Source organism: Bombyx mori, chromosome 17 (assembly GCF_030269925.1).
Source record: "Bombyx mori chromosome 17, ASM3026992v2".
In the NCBI taxonomy this organism is placed as follows: Eukaryota; Metazoa; Arthropoda; class Insecta; order Lepidoptera; family Bombycidae; genus Bombyx; species Bombyx mori.
In genome coordinates, this window is record NC_085123.1 from 2,431,785 (window position 1) to 2,455,776 (window position 23,992).

The 23,992-nt window shown below is 33.8% G+C and overlaps 4 protein-coding genes across 4 annotated transcripts; 3 read left to right on the plus strand and 1 right to left on the minus strand.

Moving 5' to 3' along the window:
* Positions 1 to 5,921: 5,921 nt before the first annotated feature.
* Positions 5,922 to 8,432, plus strand: LOC693091 (ATP binding protein; the record flags this gene model as incomplete). Its single annotated transcript, NM_001046844.1, is given in 4 exon segments — positions 5,922 to 6,156; positions 6,242 to 6,498; positions 7,041 to 7,241; positions 7,750 to 8,432. Coding segments are annotated over 4 exon segments (588 nt in total). The 5' UTR covers positions 5,922 to 6,101.
* Positions 8,433 to 8,619: 187 nt separating this feature from the next.
* LOC101745209 (uncharacterized) lies at positions 8,620 to 18,019 on the plus strand. Its single transcript, XM_004921927.5, has 5 exons — positions 8,620 to 9,686; positions 16,235 to 16,318; positions 16,697 to 16,815; positions 17,395 to 17,549; positions 17,824 to 18,019. The coding sequence occupies exons 2-5, from the start codon at positions 16,315 to 16,317 to the stop codon at positions 17,987 to 17,989; spliced, it is 444 nt and encodes a 147-aa protein (XP_004921984.2). The 5' UTR covers positions 8,620 to 9,686; positions 16,235 to 16,314; the 3' UTR covers positions 17,990 to 18,019.
* Positions 10,502 to 13,735, minus strand: LOC101745457 (leucine-rich repeat protein soc-2 homolog). Its single transcript, XM_004921929.5, has 3 exons — positions 12,140 to 13,735; positions 11,448 to 11,536; positions 10,502 to 10,930 (listed from the first exon to the last, which is right to left on the minus strand). Exons 1-3 carry the CDS (start codon positions 13,189 to 13,191, stop codon positions 10,662 to 10,664), a joined length of 1,410 nt encoding a protein of 469 aa, XP_004921986.2. The 5' UTR covers positions 13,192 to 13,735; the 3' UTR covers positions 10,502 to 10,661.
* A 1,504-nt stretch (positions 18,020 to 19,523) lies between the features above and the next one.
* LOC101745060 (uncharacterized) lies at positions 19,524 to 23,900 on the plus strand. The gene is made up of 4 exons (XM_004921926.3): positions 19,524 to 19,765; positions 21,497 to 21,620; positions 23,194 to 23,220; positions 23,720 to 23,900. Exons 1-4 carry the CDS (start codon positions 19,687 to 19,689, stop codon positions 23,832 to 23,834), a joined length of 345 nt encoding a protein of 114 aa, XP_004921983.1. The 5' UTR covers positions 19,524 to 19,686; the 3' UTR covers positions 23,835 to 23,900.
* Positions 23,901 to 23,992: the final 92 nt, after the last annotated feature.

Consider the following 23,992-nt stretch of genomic DNA (forward strand, 5'->3'; position numbering starts at 1 on the left):
GTGCAATTTATGGTTGTACAAAGTAATGATCGGATTGAATGTAAGGCTTGTGGTAATACTTGTTCCCAATTTTCTACCGAAAGATTCTTCGTCTTCAGCGCCAAAAGAATCGTTCTCCAAAGAGTAGAATTCAATTTTTCTACTTGACCGTTACCTTGAGGGTTATAAGCTGTAGTTCTACTAGTGGCAATACCTCGAACATGTAAAAATTCCTGTACTTCAGCAGAAAGAAATGCTGTTCCGCGATCTGAATGAACATAAGAAGGCATGCCAAATATCATAAACAAGTTGTTAAGATGTTTAATCACTGTTTTCAAGCTTACATCTGAGCATGGGAATGCAAACGGAAAACGTGAAAATTCGTCAATCACGGTAAGTATGAATTTGTTATTATTATTTGTTGGAACTGGTCCTTTAAAATCTATGCTAAGGCGTTCAAAAGCAGCCGTCGCTTTAACAAGTTTCCTCTGGTCATCAAAGGTATTTCGGAAGAATCTAGGTTTTATTTCAGAGCAGGTTCGACAAGATTTTGTCATTGTTCTGACTTCTTCAATAGAATAGGGAAGGTTTTTAGAGCGAACCCAGTGAAACATTCTTGTTACCCCTGGATGACAAAGAGCCTCATGCAGCGAGAAAAGTTTTGCAGTACGTGTTTCTACAGTGGCACAAACTCGGGATAGTGCATCAGCAGCATAGTTCTCTTTCCCCGGTCTGTATATAATATCGTATTTGAAAGCAGCAAGTTCCAGTCGCCATCTTTGAATCTTTTCATTCTTTATCTTACTTGAATGTTTCATATTAAACATAAAAGAAACCGAGCGTTGGTCAGTTACCAACTTAAAGTGTCTACCAATAAGGAAATGTCTCCATTTCTTCAATGATTCCACAATGGCGTACGCTTCTTTTTCAATGGCGGAATGGTTTTGTTCGCTTGAATTCAAAGTTCTTGAGAAAAACGCCACTGGTCTAGAATTTTGCGTAAGTACTGCTGCAATGGAATGATCGGAAGCGTCAGTTTCCACTGTAAAAGGTATATTTTCATCAATTGCATGTATAGAAGACTTTGCGATATCATTTTTCAAGCCTTCGAAACATTTAATTTGCTCGCTTGTGAGTGGAAAAATCGTCGTATTAGCAAGTGAGTGGATCCGTTCAGAAAATTTTGGAATCCACTTAGAATAATGTGCGAACATGCCGAGTGTCCTTCTTAAGGTCGGTAAATCGCTTGGTGGAGGTAAATTAATCAGTGGCTTGAGTCGCTCATTGTCAGGTTTAATTATGTGGTTTTGAATATTATAGCCTAGAATATTAATTGACTTTTGAGAAAATTTGCATTTTTGTATACTCAGTGTTAAACCGTATTTCTTTGCGGCATTCATAAAACTTTCTAAGTTATGATCGTGTTCTTCAAGAGTACGGCCAGAAATAGTTATATCATCAAGATACGCATATGTGTTTTGAAGCTTCTCTTTTCTTATAATCCAATCGATTGTTCGTTGGAAGCTCGAAACACCATTTGTTACTCCAAAAGGAATACGCCTGAACTGGTACAAATTTCCCAGTGCTTCAAAAGCGGTAAATTTCCTTTCTTTGGGTAGTATAGGTACTTGATGGTACGCGTTTTTTAGGTCTATTAGGCTGAAAAATATATTCTTTGCCACTTTCGAAACTAAGTCCTCAATGTTTGGTAAAGGATACGCGTCGAGTTCTGTGTAACGATTAATTGTCTGAGAGTAATCAATTACAAGGCGTTTTTTATGAGTTTCGCTTTTTGTTATTAGTACTTGGGCCCTCCACGGTGATTTACTTTCTTCAATCACGCCCTCTGCGATAAGATTTCTGATTTCTTCTTTAATAAATTCACTATCCTCTTTGTTGTGCCTTCGAGACTTTATAGCAATAGGTTTGCAGTTGGGAGATACATTTGCAAAAAGCGGTACAGCTGGTACTGATGCTTCAGCTACGTTACATACTTGAAGTGGATGTTTTGGCCCACCGAAAGAGAACTCTAGCGATGAATGTTCTTCGAGGACGTCATGGCCGATAATTATATCAGCACAAAGATTTTTCACGATAAGAAGATTCACATTATCATATCTATGATTTCCGATTTTCAAGGTTTGCCAAGTTTGACCTTCTACTTGTGAAGTATAATTAAGAGAGGCCATAGAAATAGTCTGATTACAGGATTTTCTTTTAACCCGCATAGTCTTGCAAAGTTGTCATTTATAAAACTGATGGAGCTGCCGGTGTCGAGAAGTGCTTCTGCTCTTATTCCCCGAATATAAGCGGGTACAGTAGCTTTACGTAATGAAGAAGGTGACGCTGCTGTGATACAAGCGGAAAGATCTTCAGTACCTACTACCACAGAATTTGTAGATTTAGAAAAGCTTCTACAAACAGTGGCAAAGTGCCCCTTCTTGTTGCAGAGCTGACAAGTCTTTTCAAATGCAGGGCAGTTCTTACGAGGATGTATTTGACCCCCACAAAAGAAACATTTTTGTCGTCGAGGAGTATTAACAGAAGAGCAGGTCTCGTTGTGCAGAGTTTGTGATTTCGAAGAGACTAATGTTGGTTCTTTTGGAGGAACAGCATTTAAAGAGACAGTATTGAAGTTTTGAGAGTTGATCTCTGCAGTTTCTAGAGAGAGTGCTTGGTTGTAAGCTTGATCAAGTGTTAAAGTTAAGTTTTCTAAAAGCCTTTGTCTGATTTTATGCGATGATATACCGGATATGAAAGCATCACGTACGCTATCGTTTTTGTTTGTTTCTGCATCAACAGCCACAAAATCACAATCTTTAGAAAGTAGTTTCAAAGCTTGTAAATATGTGTCAATACTTTCTTCTGGACGTTGTTTCCTTGTTGCTAACATGTGTCTAGCAAAAATCAGATTTTTTGGTTTTACATACAGTTTTTGCAGTATAGTGATCGCTTCTTCGTAGTTCGTAGCTTCGCTTATATATGTGTAGATATTTGGTGATATATGGTTTACCAAAAGTTGAAACTTTATGCTGTCCCATTTTTCTGGCGGACGAACCGACTGTGCATCTGTTTCTGAAACGGCCGGCTTCTGCACGAAAATGAAGTTTTCGAAGGTTTTACGCCAATGTATCCAAGCTCTCGTACTAGAGCTATCTGACGGGTCGATATCAAACCTTTCAGGGCGGAGATATCTATCCATTTTTTATTTATTTAGCTTATTAAATTGTAATAAGAGAAAACCTTTACTGAATATAAGGTTTTAATAAGCTAAAATTAACAGTAAAATTTGCTTTGATTACATTAGGTACATTGACAAATAACGAATAAAATAGATTGACAATGACGTCAACTTATGGCTAATAATTTCAATTAAGAAGTTTACATCAATTTTGGTAGCCGGTTCTTTAATAGGTACCGGACAATTGGTTTTGAGGTTCAAATGCCGGCCACTGACATGCGCGCAAATATTCGTACATTGTACGAATGTTTGCGCACGTGTGAAGGGCCGTCAAACATTCATTCGCAAACCTAGCGGCTGTGCAAATGGGTTCGCATACTCAATTTGCGAACCCGTTTGCGCTTCCTCCTACACTTGTTTACGAATGTCTCACGAATTTCTCCTCCTTTTTAATTCGTCAATAGAACATTGAAGAGAAAAAGAGTTTTTAATTCTTTCCCAGACATCATTATCAGCCATGCTGTTTTTATGGGATTTCTTTTGATGAAGATACGCTACACAGTAGACGTCACGAACTATGAAAATGGCGTTTAATATACGTCCGTTACCTTCACAATCGTCGGCGCAACTGGGCAAGCGAATGTGTGGGAGACTACGCGAAGGTTCGAGGTTCGCGCGCTTTGATGTGAGTCGTCTATTATCAAAGGTGGCAATCTGTGCATTTGGACAAAAAAATGTTATTGATATGTCAATACAGATTGATTTGAATATAATAGTCTCCTTTAAAGAATACGGTTCAAAACCTGCATTAAATAAAGGTTAATAGTTAACCTGTTATTTATCTAAGATGTCGTTCAGAAGAGTTTTGTGACTGCCAATGGAATACAAAGTCAATAATTCGTTTTTCTGATTTACCAATCATTGTCCAAAAGTCACATTGCCGGCTTTGATAATAGTCGACTCATGTCTGTTAAAAAACCGACACAGCTTGGAAAACCACGAATGCAGCGAAAACTTTGCTCATTCGCAAATGTCGTCCTACACTTGTGGGTTTGCGTATTCGTGCGCATGTGAGTGACCGGTGCAAGCATCATAGTCAAGCTATGGAGCTACTTAGTATATCAATAATATATTTTCTATGCTATGGAAGGAGAAAACTCGAATGGGACGTCAGCTATAAAAATAATAATATTAAAATAGTAAAAGTCTCCTCCAAAAGTATGTATTTGAATTTTATTTCTTGTTCAGAAATGCGTTTCGCAATATGTTAAGATCAGAATTTGGACATTTGAAATGTAAAGGTAAATCAGGTGTCGATCAATAGAACTATAGTAGTTATGGAAGTTGAGTTCCAGAATTAATATTAAATAATAAATTCAATTCAGTTGCAGAAATAAAGAAAGATTAACTACGAAATGTAGAGATCAAAAAGGCAGTAGAAAAAAAAAATTCACAAAATATAAGTTTATAAATTTTTTCTTGTAATTAAGATATAGTCTCTGGAAGTGCACAAACGTGGGGAAATTGATTAATGTGTCTAATTAATCAACTTTATTTCATTTCGTTTCATATATTTTTTCATCAACCAGAACAAATAAAAGTTTAGGCTGTATGGTGTTTAACCTTCGCCTTTTCTATTGGTAGGTACTGGTACCTACTTACCTACTACCGGTAAAATGGGGCGTTTAGGGATTGAGAGGCGAATCGGGAAAAAACCGGGAAAATCTTTCGACGCTCAATATAAGTTTTATATTCGTTGCAAAATCTTCCATTTTTTGTAGTTTAATAGTAGAATGTTGAAAGTTCACAAAACAACTCTGAATATGCATGATAATAGCTGCTAACTTATAAAAAATCGCGTTTCAAATTAACTTCCTGTGGTGGTAATTATTTTAGTGCTAGAAACTTTGCTCTCTTTTATTTATTTGATAATAATAGAAGACGACTATGATTTATAAACGTTATTTAGTGTTTGAACCAGCATATATATTAAAGGTAAGTCCCAGTTGTTATTGGTTTTAATGTATTTGATTAAATAAAAATACATGTAAAAATCTGTTGTTTTTGGGGATATTAGGGACGTCTTAGGTACAAATAACAACGAAAAAGGGGTCAATTGGGATGAGCATACGTGAAATGGAAACGACCTAAGTATAAATAGGTACAGGTTTGTAGGGTTGTCTATGTAGTTATAACAATATTTTTTTAAATTTGTTGTTAAAATCTGGTTTATTCGAAGCGAAATTGGGAATAAGTCTTTAGTTGAAATAGATAAGCAATTTAATATAAGTAAGTCGATTTTGCAGAGACATGTAACAAGATCAATGAAATCTCAAGGTGGACAAAAATGTCTAAGTAGTACTTAATAAAATATTAAATATTTGTTCAGAGTGGGGGTATTCATCTGATTAATCCATGGAATAACCGACACACCTAATCTCTTAACCCAGATAGAAATATCAGCACTGTCGATTGCACCTATAATTGAGGTGATGTCTGCCATGTACTTTTGTCAGTTTTTAAATTTTTTTTATTGATGATCACTTTGTTGGTGCAACTAAATAAATAAATTAATTAAAACTATATATAAAAATAAAAGTAGTGCCAACCCTAGCAAATTTCTCATTTCATCCCAATTAACCGCAATTTTCGGGTAAATAGGGATTACACCTATTTTTGCATTTTTTGCTTAAACTGGAATGCTAGTTGCTTATTTTTAAATTGGACAACAAAGATGCCCCCAAGACTCAATCATTTTGATCCTGATATAGCATTATATACATCAACAACTACCTTAAAATTGCTCATAAAGTTGGAATTTGTCCCTAATCGCCCCATTTTACGGTATAGGTCCTGTAAATACTGATTATACTGATTGAGTATTTTAATATTTAAGGATAGTATTACGATAGATAATAAGTACACTATTCGTATTACAAAAATGTCTAAAAATCCTAATACAACAATAAGGTTTTTTATATTAACAGGCGATCCTGGTTAGCTTATCTATCAGCTTTCAGTATTTACAATTGATTTTACTTGTTCAGTTGTAGGTATTGCTTTGAACGAAAATTTTTACAGGCATCGGTAAAACTACTCTGACCAAGAAAATATCTTCGCTCTTAGAAGCAGAAGGTGTAAAAGTTAATGGTTTTATTACTGAAGAAGTCAGAAATAAAGGAGTAAGAGAAGGCTTCGATGTGGTTACTAGTGCAGGAGTCAGGGGCCGTTTGGCTAGGGACCAAGATCTCATCACTATCCCTATTAAGCGCAAAATTGGTAAATACGGGGTTTTTATTGAAGAGTTTGAAAATATTGCATTGCCATGTTTAAACGAGGTGAGTTCCGTGAAATGTGAAATCACTAGTATTTTCATGATATTCAATTCAATCAAGTCCGTGATCATTTATACTTTTTTAACCTTTTGCTAAGGTCGTCTTCGCTCCAAAGTATTTCGTAGGAAACGGTGGAAAGTAAGCTAACTCATGGTTTATTGTCGTTGTTTTTCAGCCGGTACTTATAAGTACAGGCGGCGTTTTGTGGGTTAACTATTATCAGGTTAACTATAGTCACTAATAGTGGCGAAATGCTTAAAAACGTTTAGTAATACATATTTAAAATGTTTTTCACCAATGAAATAAGATTTCACACTGTATTACACTAACATGCATGGAATTTTTGTAAAAAATGTAGACCATTACTTTACCTATATCAAGAATGGAGAACGAAAAATTATGTCAGTGTATTGCAGTTGACATCATTGGAAAAATACTTCTAAAGTTTGTAGCTTTCATTTATTGCTTGAATGGGCCTTATATCTCACAATTAGGCTGGTCTTCTTAAAACAATTATTGAACATTATCATACTTTTTCTTTTCAGACAACATCACAACCAAACTTACTAGTAATAGATGAAATTGGAAGCATGGAATTATCTAGTAAAAAGTTTAAAAATGTAATCGAAAATATTTTTAGTTCTGAGCAAAATTCTTACAATGTTGTGTTGGCAACCATACCTGTTAAAAACAGGTCTGCTCTTGTGGAGAACATTAGAAGTCATCCTAAAGCTAAAGTTTGGGTGGTATGTATAACTGAATACAAATTTTACCAGTGGTAAAGACACCCCAAATATATGACACTTTATGTATTGACGTCCTTTTACTTGTCTAACTTTGATCTATAGACACACTTTATTGTATAGTTATATATATGCAACAACAAAAACAATTTTTGTTTTAACTCTTCAGTTTTTAAAAAGGATTTTTCTTCAGTGTCTTTCAGTGCCATGGAGTGAAGTCTGTCATTCAGTAAAAAAGTGCTCAGTTTTGTATAATTAATTAATACTGTTTACTGTTTATTTTAATTTTTAATAGTAATTTTAAAAGAGATTTTAAAGTAGGTAGATAATTTAAGGCAGATAAGATTTTAACATAAAAAAATGAACAATGTAGAAAATTTAATCACAAGTGTTCATACTTAAATGAAAATTCAATTTTAATCAAATGAATGAAAATAAAACTGAATGTTTAATTATGAAATATATCATTTTAACAAATTATGATTACATAATATATTTATTTTATTTTCAGATTACAAAAAAGAATAGAAATAAACTACATGAAGAAGTTATAAACGAAATGAAATCTGTTTTGAGTTTGATTTAACTTTATTCAGTTGCATGATATAATGTAACAATTATATGAATATTTTAAAATTAAATAGCAGTGGTGAAATTGCAACAAATTCTTAGGCAGTGTGCTAAGAGAGCTCAAAGATTTTTTAATTTAAGGATGAGAGAAGTTTAGAGCAAAATTTCAATTAGCAGAAAGATTAAGTTTATGCTCTTGAGGCTTCTTAATTTGTCTATAGAATACAATGTGGGCATGTATGATGATTTGGTGGGATGGGAGTAATCAAAAGTAACTTACACATCAATTCAGATGTATCAAGATATAATTCTTTAGACAGTAATTAACTATCTTAACAGATCATGATCCATACCTAAAAACAGTTCTTTCAGCAAGAAAGGTCATAAGACTCACTCCTTGCAAGTGTTGTTATAAACTTTTCTGACATCATCAGAGTTGAAGACTGGCTATATCTAGTCCCGATTTTAATCTGTTTGAATATGCTCTATGATCAATTTTAGAGAACAAAGCTAGCTATAATTTGGCTCTTAATAAGATTGAATTTTTCCATATGATACAATAGAAAAAAAAAAAATTGTAGAGCAGAAAAATTTAACAGATTTACTATTTATTGTTAGAATTAATGTTGTAAATTAAAACTAAAATGGACTAATTAAAATAAATGACTTTAAACTAATGTTTGTAATACAATGCTAATTACCTATCCTACATTTATATTGATAATTATTCATGTATTTTAAATCTGCTACCTATGCCATGTTTTGATCCAGTAACATTAAGTGCATCTAATAAGACACTAATTCTTTAAATGTAGGTACCTAACTACCTACCTACTACTATGGAGGGTAGAGGTAAGGAGAACCGTCTCATATGGTGGTGGTCTTTACTGGTGGTAGGAGCTCTTGTGAGTCCGCACGGATAGGTACCACCACCCCACCTATTTCTGCCGTGAAGCAGTAATGCATTTCGGCTTAAAGGGCGGGGCAACCGTTGTAACTATGTATACTGAGACCTTAGAACTTATAGCTCAAGGTGGGTGGCGCATTTAGGTTGTAGATGTCTATGGACTCCAATAACCACTTAACACCAGGTAGGCTGTGGGATAGTCCACCCATCTAAGCAATAAAAATAAAAAATATATATTATATGGGCTTGAAAAAGTGTCCCACGTTCAGCACTAAATAACAGTTCAAAAATCCTCGAGAATGGCGCTAGCATAGGTATGGGGTATGATATGAATTGAGCAGTTATTAACTGATTGAAGTAGGCTGAGTTAGGAAATTTAATATATTTAATGACTAGAGTAGTTAGTCACAGTGTAATATGCAGGACCTCGCATATTTACGTAGTCGAAACTAATTTCGTCAATATAACCTAAAATTATTGCTGTGGTAAAACGTGGAGACATCGATTGCATTTTCTTATCAGCTTTAAATAAAATACTTTTTGTGATTTTGTAGTGCTTACAGTTCTTTTGTCCTTTTTTAATTCTCTATCCTAATCCTAATAACTTTCAGCGCCTTTTTTTTTAATTTACCCGGTTGCTACTGTAGCGCCACCCATATTTAGCAGATTTTAACGGACACTTTTTACACATAGACGGTTCTCCTTACCTCTACCCGTCATGGTCTTAATTGATAAATTATTATTTAGTTTTTTAAATCAAATTATTTCAAGGAATAAAACCCAGAAACGATATTATCTCAGTAGCAAATTTTAGGGCAAGGCATACATAAAATACCATAAAAAAATCGAAACCATTCCGAACCATCAAATCATAAATCGAATTAATTTATAATTTATATGTACATTCGGTAATTCTGTTATAATGATTTAAATTTAAAATCATTAAATAAAATCTGATAATTCAAATAAGGGTAATTGACCACGATATAATGTTAAACATTTTATTTTAGTGTATACTCCATGTTTAAGTTTTATTATGTGCAAATATGTTGTTGCCGAAATCACAACACAACACAACTGTGTTCAATTTTGGCGCGGAGTTTGAGTTAAGTACTTAGATTTAAATAATTAAATACAGCGTTATTTGGAACAGCGAACGGTTTGTCATAACATAAAGATATGAATATGGCTCTAGCCGACTTCTTTGTTTTTCCTAAACTTAAATTACCACTTCGTAGCACCCGTTTTCATTCGGTAGAAGTAAAGGAGAATTCGCGCGAAAACGAATCTCAATTCCGGAAAAGTGTTTGCATGTATTTGTTCTTTTTTTTTTGTTTTTATTACTTAGATGGGTGGACGAGCTCACAACCCACCTGGTGTTAAGTGGTTACTGGAACCCATAGACATCCACAACGTAAATGCGCCACCCACCTTGAGATATAAGTTCTAAGGTCTCAAGTATAGTTACGACGGCTGCCCCACCCTTCAAACCGAAACGCATTACTACTTCACAGCAGAAATAGGCAGGGTGGTGGTACCTACCCATGCGGACTCACAAGCGGTCCTACCACCAGTAAGTTCTGAAAGAGTATACTTTGATAGTGATATAAATTTGGATGAATAACTAAGCATTTGTGTATTATTGATCTTTTCGGTACTTTCCTGTCAGAGTAGTATTATTTAGAGATCTGACCATAATGATCATAATTTTGATTCATGATAACATTGAATTAATACATTGCAATGCTTGTGCATTCATATTGGGATTAAGGAAAAACCAACTCAATTATTTCAATTAACCGTTTTTCAAACTATTTTTCTTCTTTTTTATTTATTAAATGCTTTTCTTTTCATAATCAATAAATTTTAAAACATAATAATGTTTTTTGTAACATGGTTTAATAATTTTCATATTGTATTTTTAAGATAACACCAGTACTCATCGGTCAGCTATTGTCATCAGAATAGTCATCAAACTGTCCCTCCGATTCATGGTCCTCTTTCGGGCTTAACATGCGTTCCTCATTAATCTTGTCAATCACTGATGTAACATGCATATCTATTGGGCAAAAGTTTCCTTCTTCCATTTTTTGCTTTATGAAACAGAGCCATTGTGATGTTGAGGGAGTTGATAACTTATAGAACTTTGGTATCCAGTACTCATCTGAATCCCAGTCTTCTGGTGAGCTCGGTGGTTCGTTTTGTTTTACAGCATCTATGAATCGTAACAAATGATCTTAGAATAATTGCACATAATATGACTAGTATGAAGACATTAGAATAGTAATGACTTTTACATCATTGTAGTTTATTAATTTATTAAATTTGGGTATACTAAATTCATATCTAATATACCCAAATTTAATATGTACCTTACTAGTAGCTATTTAAGGGTAGGTTCACTAACATTACTGAAGGGGATCCTCATCATACTATGTGCATGAAACATATTTAATCATCATCCATCCATATTACATAGTATACTTGGAAAAATTTCTTATCAAATTCAATCTACATTGATAAGAAAATTTAAAACGAAAAACTAAAAAGAAAAAAAAAACAATTTTCTTTTTCGTTTTACCAGATTACATCAGGATGTAAGGATTCTTCAGCATTAGTATATGTTCAGCAAAACAATACAATACAAATTTAAGTCAAATTACTTAAGGCATTTTGAAAACACTAAATCAAACATGAAATTCCATATTAGTATTAATTCTTCCAATATTTACCTTCATCCAAATTATCGATTGGATACGAGTCCTCTTCTGCATCACTTAATGAAGAACTTTCACTTTCAGAAATTGTGATTTCTTCTTTTCTGAAAGATATATAATATTTTATTCATTTTATTATTTTAATATTTTATTAGTTTAAGTTTTTAAAGTGGAACAAAAGTGTGTCTGTAAATTGAAGATATTTCCAATAATCTTTATGGATTATGAGAAAATGTTTAGAGGTACTCTTTTATTTATAATCATAGATGGGTAGGTGAACTCATGACCTACCTGGATTTAACACTATTGACTTCTGGCATATTAATCTGGTGTTCCATCATCAACGCTTATTGATTGATAGCTTACCTCTCTTTATTGATGATATTAATAAAAAGCTTCAATTTAAATGCTATGACTTAGTCTTATATGCCATCAGTAATCATGCCAAATCATCATTACTTGCCTAACTTTAACAATAAAAAGGTTGTTTGTCTATTTGTTTGAGCATCATATAAAAACTGGAGATTTTAAAATCTTCATACATTCAAAGGTATCTATTAAAATCAATAAAACTACATATTTTCAAAAGCTGTAAGAACCAGATTAAGGTGCATTTTTGTTTCCTATCTGTTAGTAATTTTAAACATATTGAAACTATAAAGTAATTTTAGTAATCTTCAAAGAATTGTACATATTATTTATTATACCTTCCGTCAACTCGCACCAAATTTAGTCTTAACTTATTCCTTTTGGAGAGATAAATTTCATCAGTTGGTTCATCAAAATAATTTTGTGCCAAATCCAATTTCTCTATGTTCTCAATTTCTTCAGGTACCTCATAAATATCATTGTCATACAAATCTAATAATTCAAGGCTGCCCAATTTTGTACAGTTCGGAAGCATACATAGCTTGTTCGTATCCAAACGAAGCACTTTCAGTTTTTCTAATTTGTAAAATTCCTCAGGCAAATATAAAATTTTATTACATGATAATATACATACTTCCAGGTTATATAGATTGCAAAATTCTTTTGGTAAGCCTGTTATGTTGTTTAGTGAGAGGTCAATTTCAATTAAATTCTTGTGAATATCTATGTTTGAGTTGATCGTAAATATGTTTGTATTGCAAACATTCAATTTTTGTAAATTAATATATTTATCCAAGACTAAATTGGGTAGTTCTATTAAATTATTTTTATTCCTATAAGTGAAATCCAAAATACCAGCATTTAGAGTTTTTGTGTTTTTAAATAATGTTAGAATTTGTATGTTCTCTCCTATTCTACAGTTACTTACATCTACATCAGTGACTAAAGTTGAGTACTGCATTAACTCTTCTAAATATTCTTTTTTTAATGATTTCGTTATATTCGGATTATTACTGAGATTAAGGTTTCTTAATTTTTGAGGGGTGTTCGACCAGATCCAATACGGCGGGCCCTCCAGTGCATTGTTAGATATGTTCAGCTGTTCGATAGTATTGCAGAAATCGGGAGCGTCGTCAAAGTAAGTTATACTGTTATGGGAGACGTTAAATGTTTTTAATTTTGTAAGTTTTAAGACTTCACTGGGAACCTCTTTAAGATTATTGTTCGACAAATCCAAGTCATATAAATTCTCCGGGAGCGTGTAATTATGCGTTAATTCACTGATCCCTTTGTTGCTTAAATCGATTGCAGTGATATCCTTAGCCCATTCTAGGGTTGTGATAGGTTTTGTTAGACCATTCTTCTTACATTTTTTGTCTGTTTTGTCCATTTGTGAACGAAGGTTTATAAGCTTCCCTTGAAAAACGAAGCCAAATTTTGTAGTAGAAATGATCAAATGTTTAATGTCATATTTTTTTTGACGCTTTTTTTATTGATTTATTTGATAGGAAAAGCGAGTGTGGTCCATATGCGGAAGTGTTTTGATATAAGATACCGAAAGTCATGCCTTATACGAACACTTTAAATATTAGGCGCGTTTAAGCGAAAACTATCAAATAAATTAAATTTAAATGAAAATTTCATCATGAAATGACAAAATGACATCTAAAGGCACAGACAATATAATTAATATGTTCAATGTTGTAAAAGGATGGTAGGATTTAATGAATGAATGATTTATTTTATTTCAGACAAACAAGTTCATATATAATTATGTGTAGTTACATAGTAATACATAGTATCATTGAAACATTCTTAAAATTACCAACACCAATCAAATAAAAAAGACACATATATTAAAAATAATTATCAGTTGAATAAATTTAAAATATTCCATTCAACTGATATGTACTTCGAACCAACCATTATTAATATTATTATTATTTTTATTTAATGACGGTTGTACGAGAAGCGAAGGTGTGTGAATTGTTATATTTTATAAATTTAGTGTTTCTTCCAGTTCAAAATCTTAATAATGTAAGGTTATTAACTATTTGGCATGTATTTAACACAATTGCACAATTGTGGGTAAATAAAACTAAACTCGCTTAATATGGGCTTTCGGATATTTTCAAAAACTTCATTCAATTTTCTATCAATCAGTTTTACTAGGATATATTTTCAAATTAAATTTATATCGTTACGCTTCATTACTTTTCATATAATGACGTATGTAAAAACTAAAAAGAAAAAGGGGGAAAAAATATATTGAGACCTCAATGAATTGTTTGAAAGAATGCGTTAAATCACAACCCTCGCATTTTTTGAAGTGAAACTTTTTTAGGTGCATGAGGGTAAAATTTTTACAGATGTAACGTCACGCAGGTATGCAACGGAAGTATCGAAAAATTTTAATCCAGCGCCACCTATGAGATTTTTTAATACTAACGTGCGTATGAAACCTCTTGTAGTGAATTTCAATTTAGGATTATACGTGACGTTAAAATATCGCTTCACAGAGGGCGCTACCTCATACTATAAAAGATGATTTACAATTATTTACTAATGACAAAATTTTACATAATAATATACTTAGACATTTAGGTTAATTGTATTTTAATTTTTGAAGGTTTCACTCCTAACACGTGTGAATTGCACACATGTTTTTTTTTTTTATATGTCACACTTATGCACTTTAACTAAATTATTACACGTTTAAGCCCGAAGAAATAGAAAATTAACAAAATTAAACGATTCACATAATTTCACTAATCGCGTTTCCGCTAAAAAGCATTGACGTTTTGGGATTTAATTGGATGGGCTTGAATGGCATTATTATATTAAGCGAGTCGTACTCGCCCGCTTCGCTGCGCATTTAAAATTAACAATATTATTTATTGTCATTATTATTAGGGAGTCCAACACATATTAGCCTAACATATTAGCCTATCCATTAAGTACATGTATCTACATGGATACTAAGCTTCAAGTCTATCGGATGCATGGTTCAGTATTTATAACGGAACACCCGTAAAAACCACTGTAGATTTATATATTAGTATAGATTAATGGGGATTAAATGAAGTTTTTGCCTGTATTTGTGTCCTCAGAAAACCTTACAACGTACCTATTTATAAATCGTTTCCATTCGAGTATGGATTTGGTTTTGGTGTAGAACGCTAGTGATGTTTTTTTTATTCATGTGGTTATCCGACTGTTAGCTTGGATGCATAATATCACCTTAATGATGAGAAACCTTGATTGCTGTACTACGGTGTCCTCTTTCTATTTCTGGTCGAAATCAGTTACTGCTAAAAATATTTTTTACTAGTGGCCCGCCCCGGCTTCGCTTGGGAAGTAGCGCACGCGATGTAAATAATTTTAGGTAATTTTTTTACACATCTGGTTACATTATTGGAGCTTTAGTGAGGATCCCTAATTTTTTTGAAAATATAATAAATATAGCCTATGTCACCCGGAGATAGCGTAGCTATCCAACAGTGACAGATTTTTTTAAATCGGTTCAGTAGTTTCGGAGCCTATTCAATACAAACAAACAAACAAACAAATCTTTCCTCTTTATAATATTAGTATAGATTCTTAAATTAAGTAATAATATTCATGTAATATATGTATGAAAGTTCGGGGTACTTTAAGTATACATTTTGTATTGTACTTTGCTAACTTATTTAATACTAGCTGACCCGGCAGACTTCGAAGTGCCTCAATCGATAAATAAAAGACCTAAACTTTTGTATAAAATAAACTTGAAACAAACAAAAGAAATCCGTCCGACGGGGGACACATTAAAGGATAAACCAAATTGTTATTTTTATATATTCCGAGCATTTTCATATTTATCTACCTTTTAACCGTTCTCTGGACTTCCACAACTAATTCAAGTCCAAAATTAACCAAATCGGTCCAGCCGTTCTCGAGTTTTAGCGAGACTAACGGACAGCAATTCATTTTTATATATATAAATAACGGGCAGATCTTCCTCTCATAATGTTTAGGTTGAAAGATAAACTTGTGGGATTGATACGGATATGTAATATGCGTCCAGGCTGAACTTAATAATTTATAAAATCAGTTATGTCTTACGAACTGACAAAATATTCACACATTGTTAATTCTTGCGGTAATTGCTTGAATTTTAAGTTAAATCCAGCATAGCTTACAACAAAAGCGTTAGAAAAAGAAAGGTATCGATAAATTGTATTGTTGCATAATTTGTAAACAATCTTTAATAAGAATTACAATCATTGTTCGATCGAAACCAATGCATTTCCGCTCGTAATGTTTGGCAAACATATTGATAGCCAAAAATACTGTTTCCTTCTGAATTAAAACGTTGCAATCAGTCGACGTTTCTACCACAATGCTTTTGCAACGAGTTGCTTATTTAGGTATCTTTCTGTTTTATATGTTAGTTTTAGTTAACAGTAGTAAGAATTCCGATGAATATACTAAACCAGACAACGGCAGGGGTAGTAAGTCGAAAAAAAGTAAAATGGGTAAGTTTGTTTTTCCTGTTGTATTAGTACCTTTACTCCATTTCCTTTTACGGAATTGTTACAAACCATAAATTTTAATTTATTAGAGTCATAAGGTCGAATTTGAATAATCCCAAGTTTTCAGATTATAATTAGTTGTACTATTATACAGTATGTATTGCAAGCTTTCTCAAAGTCGAAAAGTGACTACTATTCAATACACGGTACCAAAGTTTCATTCATTCAATAGTTACGAAGTTATGAAAAGTTAAAATAATTAAAATGATAAATTAAATAGTATTAGAATAAAGCGCAGTAAAAAATAAAAGAACGTCAATTTTGAAGGTGTTTTTAATATATAATTAAATGTAAAATTGTAGCTTTTGAAAATATTTTCAGCTCAGAATACAGCAACTGGTACATTTTCGAACATAATCACACAAATTCAGAATTTGCCTACCATGGATCTAGGCAGGAGATTTCGAACCCCGTGCAAAACTGGAAACAAATGTGGAAAGGTGTGTACCGCTATTCGCGTTGTGATGTCTAAAGGCTCCGATCTAATGCTGAAGTGACACTTGCACAGTCACTGTCAAATTTATGGCGCTAAGATTCATTTCTGCATTTTCAAGATGAACGTCAACGCTTGTGTCGATTTTGCCTTTGCTTACAGGATTAAAAGAAATTAAATTACTTTTTGATCTGCCGGTATTGCCGGCTCCGTTCAAAATATACACGAGATCCCTGTGGATCACGGTATCCATTGTCCAATGAGGGTGGCCGTTTCAACGGTAAAATTATGGCAATAAAAATTTGGATGCTTAGAAAAATGTCACGACTTGAATTACTACCTACGAGTTCAACGAACAATTAGCTACTGTACTGAAAAATACTTTATATCATACTATATTACTGCGATCTCACCCTTTTTTTTCCTCGCGAATTTACACGTACATACGTAATCATAGATTATCAATATATATTTAATGTTCCGCCTTTAATAATTAGCTTACAATAAGTAAACAATGCACACACACACCACAACAATTAATGTTTGACTTTCGAAACATGGCTGTTTTTATTTTTATTCCTTTTAGGTTATCAAAAGGCTGATGGTACCTAAATTGGCCCAATTAGAAAATACTATAATGGGTATCATGAAGGAATTAACTAAAATGCCCCCAGGGTCTCGGCTTCCTGATAAGTTTACTAAAACTGAACCAATTAAGTTGTTACTGGATCAAAATTACAAGTAAGCTTTTGTAACTCAAATAAAAAATATTTCGTAGGTATGTCAAAACTGGTATGATTTCGCGCTTAAAATTCACCGACGCTGAATAATGAAAGTGAGGTTATGTGGTACATTTTTCAAATATGTTTATGACTGGTCAAATCTCATGGCAGTTTGGTAATTAAAGCCACTTCTATTTGTGGTTTCATTTGTTTAACATCGCAGACTCTCAATCTTTTTAACTCGTATTAGCACCTGATTAAAGTGAAAACAAATATCTGCTCATAAATTTCAGAGAAGACGTGTGTATGGACAAGCTGGAGTCCTGCTTGAAAGAAGATAAACGTCGTAAGCGCATTCTGAAGAAGTTGTTCTTTAAGAAGTACAACTCTTTGAGGCAGGATCTGATCGGATATGGTGGCAGAAGACTGTGGGGTGGCGAAGGAAACTTGTTCTACTAAAGATGTTAAAAATTAAATGAATTGAATAAATTGTTTGTATTTTTTTTGTTAAACTTTGAGACATTGGCAGTGATTAATTATTTGTTAGTAAATTCCAGAACGTAAGCCGCATTGGTGATGATTAATAAAAATATCAAAGAAAAAAAATCCAAATGATTTTATATAACTGTTACAACATTTAGAACAATATTATAATAATAGCTAGTGGTCCCGACAATTCTTAACCTATACGTAAACACGTCTTATATCTAAAAATTACAACTTTTTTGAATAAGAACTTTTTTATAACAATCGAGACCGTCTTGAAGAATATTTTATTAAAAAAACGTTATTACAGTACCGCATTGTGAATCTAAATCAGTAACAGACTCACTGGAACACAGACAAAAAAAAAAACATCAAAATCGATCCAGCCGCTTAGGAATTCCCTAACATATCTACATACGGACAGAATAATTTTATTTAATTACATTATTTCCTGTGTACTTAAATCTTATGATAGTTTGAAAAGATCCGGTTATTACCCTTTCGAATTATCCGAGGGCAAGAGAGGGCCAGATTAAGAAACTAGGGTCACACTGTTTTTTAAAGGGCTCTTACCACGATTTTCATATTTAAAGAGTTGCCAATATTTATTTCCTACCTATTCTTCGGTAGTCTAGGGAGCTATTCCTGACGAGTACATGTGCTCACGGGCTCAACTTGAGAGAGTTTGCTAACACTAGTCCTAGCAAGAGCAGTGCTTCGCAGAATCTATTACAGCATCGGAATCGCGACCCACAGAAGATCCGGCGGGAAACTCTTTATTTCTTTCAAATCACACTACTTACTATTAACAATTGTAATAGTTATGTTACAAAAGGTGCGAATAATAAATAATTATAAATTAGTATGTATTGAATATTTTAAAATTTGATTTCGAGCACTATAATATAATACCTAATACAAATATAATTTGAATAAAATCTAAATGGAAACGTAAATAGTTCAATGAGCGTACTTAATCACCTATTTTATTTAAAAAATGGTTTATTCTCTGACCTCATCATTTTACCTCGTTTATTTCTTTTACAAGTTGTTGAGCATTAGGCTTTCCAGTCGTTTATGTAAACGCCTTCTCAACTAAACCTATTGTTTCTATTGGACCGATCTGCCCAAATATTTTGGCAAACTCTCAATTTTTTTTCTTTACGCGTTTTCGGATTGAGTATAATTTTGATGACCCTTCAACAATTTAAAGATTGTGACTGTATAGTTATTTTGAAATCACAAAAAAATATATTTAAGAGAGATAGAGTGAGCGAAAGGGACATAATGCTTGAACATTCTTAATGGCTGTAGCTGCATCAATTTATTTACGGTTTTAAATTAATGTTTAGTTAAATCTAAACTCATTAGTCACGTGTTACTATAAAACACAATAATAATCTCCATTAATATGAACAATACATGCTTTTTGCAAACAAACCCATGTTTTGCAAATAAGCCCGCCGAAGGAAGTTGTTACACGAAGTCTGGAAAATTTACAAAAAGCATTTTATGATTCTAATTACAATTTTCAATTCACGTCCAACCTGTATAATGATTTACGAATTAGCATTTTCATAAAATCGTCAGGAAAATCCAATAGAATTTTAATTCGTGTTCTAATCAACTGGTTCTCTTTTTATAATTCTTATTAAGTATAAGTTTTAGAAATGAGTGAAGTTAAATTAACTTTGTTGATTGTTTTGATATTGTTTTTAAGTTTTAGAAGCATTTGGGCGGTCGATGATGGTACGTTTCTAAAGATATTTATTTTATTTTTCAATTTAACACGTTTAGATACATACATATGTATATAAGTATTGGTACATTGTCGTAAATGTTGTCCTTGGCATTGTGAGTAGGAGGAGCAAAAATAGAAAACGACTTGTCGTTGCCGAGTGTTGTGGCATCGATGTTCGGCGACGACGAGTCGTGGAAGGCGATGCTCGACTTCTGCGAGTGCACCATCTCGCAGAAGGAGGCCGCGGGGCGCGTGAGAGACGCACAATCCCGCCGCCGTCGAGCGGGGGCCAGGGAGGCGGATCTCGCCCAAGCCCTGGCCCTCTAAGTGTTTCGGGTCCCCCTCACATGTCGGTCTGGGGACCGGCGAGGGGGGCCTAAGAAGACGACGTGCAAGCTGCTCTGCACGCGTTTTACGCAAGAGCATCCGGGCTATGGAGGGCCGGCTATCCTCGACCCACGTTGGTTCTGGTCCAGCGGGGTATTCCGTAGGATAGCTCACTCTAACCGGCGCCATCTAAGCGGGCTTCGGATAGCCTGCCGACCGACAGGGCTGGTGGTCGTGGCGCCGACGACCGCCAGTCCGGCGTCCCGAGGGGGAGGGTGATGGGAGAGATGTGCTCCGCACTAAACGCTTCACTTTCCCGCCTTTGCCTCTTCATGAGTTCTGTCTCATGCGAAGTTTGGACGTTGGTTGTAGAGCGACAGGAGGTTTTAGTCAGTTCGACTCTGACATGCTCCGCCCTCCACTGGGGATGGAAGTCTGGCGATTTCATCATGACCGAAAAAAAAAAGTGGTTGGACAAGCTCACAGCCCACCTGGTGCTAAGTGGTTACCGGAGCCCATAGACATCTACAAGGTAAATGTCACCGCCCACCTTGAGGTATAAGTTCTAAGGTCTCAGTATACAAACCGAAACACATTACTGCTTCACGGCAGATATAAGCAGGGTTGTGGTACCTACCCGTGCCGACTCACAAGAGGTCCTACCACCAGTAAAAAAATGTTCTCTGGCCCGAAGAGGTTAATAAAAAGATGAAAAAAATGTTTTGAAACACTAAAAAAATCGCATAAAGAAAATAAAATGAAGGCGGTTTGAATTCAAACAGCGTAGTAGTTATTCAATAATTCGCTTAGTAATTTCCATTCAAGGGTTCTATTGCGAAAAATAACAAATGGACTTTCCTGGTTTTTCCCTCCAAAAACATTACAAGTCGTTAGTCGGTCGTCGCCTTAACTCTTGAACGAATTTGAATTTTGATGTGAAATGTGTTTTGTTTTAGGTGATTAATCAGTTCATAGCTATATCTTAACTCATCCCTAATAACGAAAGTGATAGTATGATTTTATTTTTTGTACTCACTTAAGAATTACTAGACGATGACCGATAACGCCATCTTGTTGTGACTTTAAGTTAGTTGCCCTCAATTAAGAAAAATAGTATTATTATTCGCCAATAGATGTCGGGAAGAGTTGATTATTGAAAACACGAATAAAACAACATTTTCTGAAAATAAATCGTAGCTAGATCGATTTATCGCCCCCGAAATCCCCTGTATATACTAAATTTTATGAAAATCGTTGGAGCCGTTTCCGAGATTCAGATTATATACATATAGGTATATTAATATACAAGAATGGCTCGTTTAAAGGTATAAGATATGAAATATGTTATTATGCTTCCATAGCTAATGTGCCTAACATAAAAAACAGCTCAAAATGTACTAACAAATTTCCAGGACTATTGTTTTCTGTGACTCGAGCACCGCGGTACTTCGGTATCTTGCAAGATCACAGGGGACAGCCCCTCTCTGTGGAAGTCTCAGAGGAATACATGGATCAAGACTATATTGCTACTAATCGGTAAATATGTTGAAACAAAATTTATATACTACTATCTATAAACTACGTGAAGCAAAAACTTTGTACCCCTTTTTACGAAAATTGCGCGGACGGAGGAGTATGAAATTACTCACTTATAGAGAACATAGAGAAGGAGTGCACAATGCTATTTTTTTTTAAATAATGCATAATAGATACTTTAAATCAATAAAGAAAACATTACACACACTACCATGTATTTGACACAACACCTACATAAAAATGTACTCTTTGTTTATTGTCAATTGGGAAACTTTGGTTGTTGTTTAAGGTCTGTGGTCAAATTGAAAATAGATTAATATTGTTTGTCTTTAATATTATTGATCTATAGTGCAGTTTTGGCGAATACTGTGATTATATTATCGAAATATAATAGTGTTTGACGATAGAATCATATTAATGTTTAAACTTTTAATTTCAATTAATTATAGTCGAATCTCGACTACTGCGGGGCCCCTATTTTACCTAAAATCTGTTATTTCCGATAAGCTTTTATAGACGTTTCAAGAAGCTAACATATGAAAGCGTCTAACCCGTCTGGGCGTAGCTGGAATAGCCTCCTAGGCTACCAGAGAATAGGTAGGGAAAAAGGCGGCAATGCTTATTGTTCCGAGATCAGATATATTGCATTTGGTTCATTTCATTTAATGAATGCTCATAATTACATTTAAAAAACGGTTAATTAACAGTAAATAAAAAAAAAATTCTACTTATATCTAGGTACTGATAGCCTTGAGAGGCTTTTTTCATTTTTTATTTGCCTAGAGGGGTGGACGAGCTCACAGGCCACCTGGTTTTTAAGTGGTTACTGGGGCCCATAGACATCTACAACGTAAATGCGCCGCCCACCTTGAGATATAAGTTCTAAGGTCTCAAGTATAGTTACAACGGCTGCCCCGCCCTTTAAACCGAAACGCATTACTACTTCACGGCAGAAATAGGCAGGGTGGTGGTACCACTAATAATTACGCAAATTATAATGTTGCGGGTTTGATTTTTATTACGCGATGTTATTCCTTTACCGTGGAAGTCAATCGTGAACATTTGTTGAGTACGTATTTCATTAGAAAAATTGGTACTCGCCTGCAGGATTCGAACACCCGTGCATCGCTCAACACGAATGCACCGGATGTCTTATTTCTTAGGCCACGACAACTTTTCTATTCTAGGCTATTTCAGTTTCACCCTAACGTGTAGGTGAGCTCTCGGGGCTCAAACCGGAAGTGTTGCTAACACTGGCCCTACTTCGCAGAATCTACCGCCGGATCGGAAACGCCACCCACTGAGAAGATCCGGCGAGAATTTTTATTAACATTCAAGTTAACATTTATATTATACTACATGAGATAGATATTATTGAGTTTGGTTTATGTTTGTTCAAAGGCACACGGGTTTTTTGTTTCATTCAGTAACAGATTACATTTCAAATAACGTTGACCAGAACGATGCCTTTCCATTATGCAATAAATACATGGGTTATATAAAATGACTATTATAATGAGTATTATTTAAGGAAGTTGCATTGTAAATTAAGTTACATAAAACTTTGTTTCAGGAAACGGCACAAAATGGACTGGAATAAGTGAGTTTTTCATTTATTTATTTATTAGTTTAGATTAGTAATAGGGGCTAAAGTAGGAAATTGACATAGAACCTTCATGGTTTTAGATTTTTGCGTGAAACTTTTTTCAAATGGTACCCTTGATACTTTTGAGGAATGTTTAAATGAGTAAATAATTTTTTTATTGCAAAATGCCCATGTAACATATGTCGTACGAATGATTATATCTTCACGATTCAGAAGTCACAAGCCTGATGATAAAAACATAATAATTTGAAAATAACTTTGCGATTTAATTTCATGCCCGTTTTGTTTAAATCACGGTTTAGTATGGCATCCTAATTTTTTATTTCCTCGATGGTTGAGTTTACCAGAAAAAAAAGACGAAACTTAATTCTTAATTCAAAACCACTTCTTTCATACAATATGAACAGTGACTTCGAAACTGGCATAAAGTTAAAACTATTGCCATAAAGAAAAAAAGGAAAAAAAAACATGGATTTCTTCTTTTTTTTTCCAGAAATACTTTAGACATCGATGATTTTGATGACGACGACACGGAAGAAATATTCGACGAAAAAGATAAAGACGTTAAATTACCAAATAAATACAATCTTCAAGCGGGACCAGTGTAGTCGGACATTAATCTAATATTTACTTAGTAATTAAGTTTATTTTATCAATAAATTCACTGTTGACTATTGGACGTTTAATTTAGTAGCATCAGTATTATCAGTTTTGTTACATACAACTCTTCAGACACTTCGCCTGAAGTCGCATGTTTTCATCTATC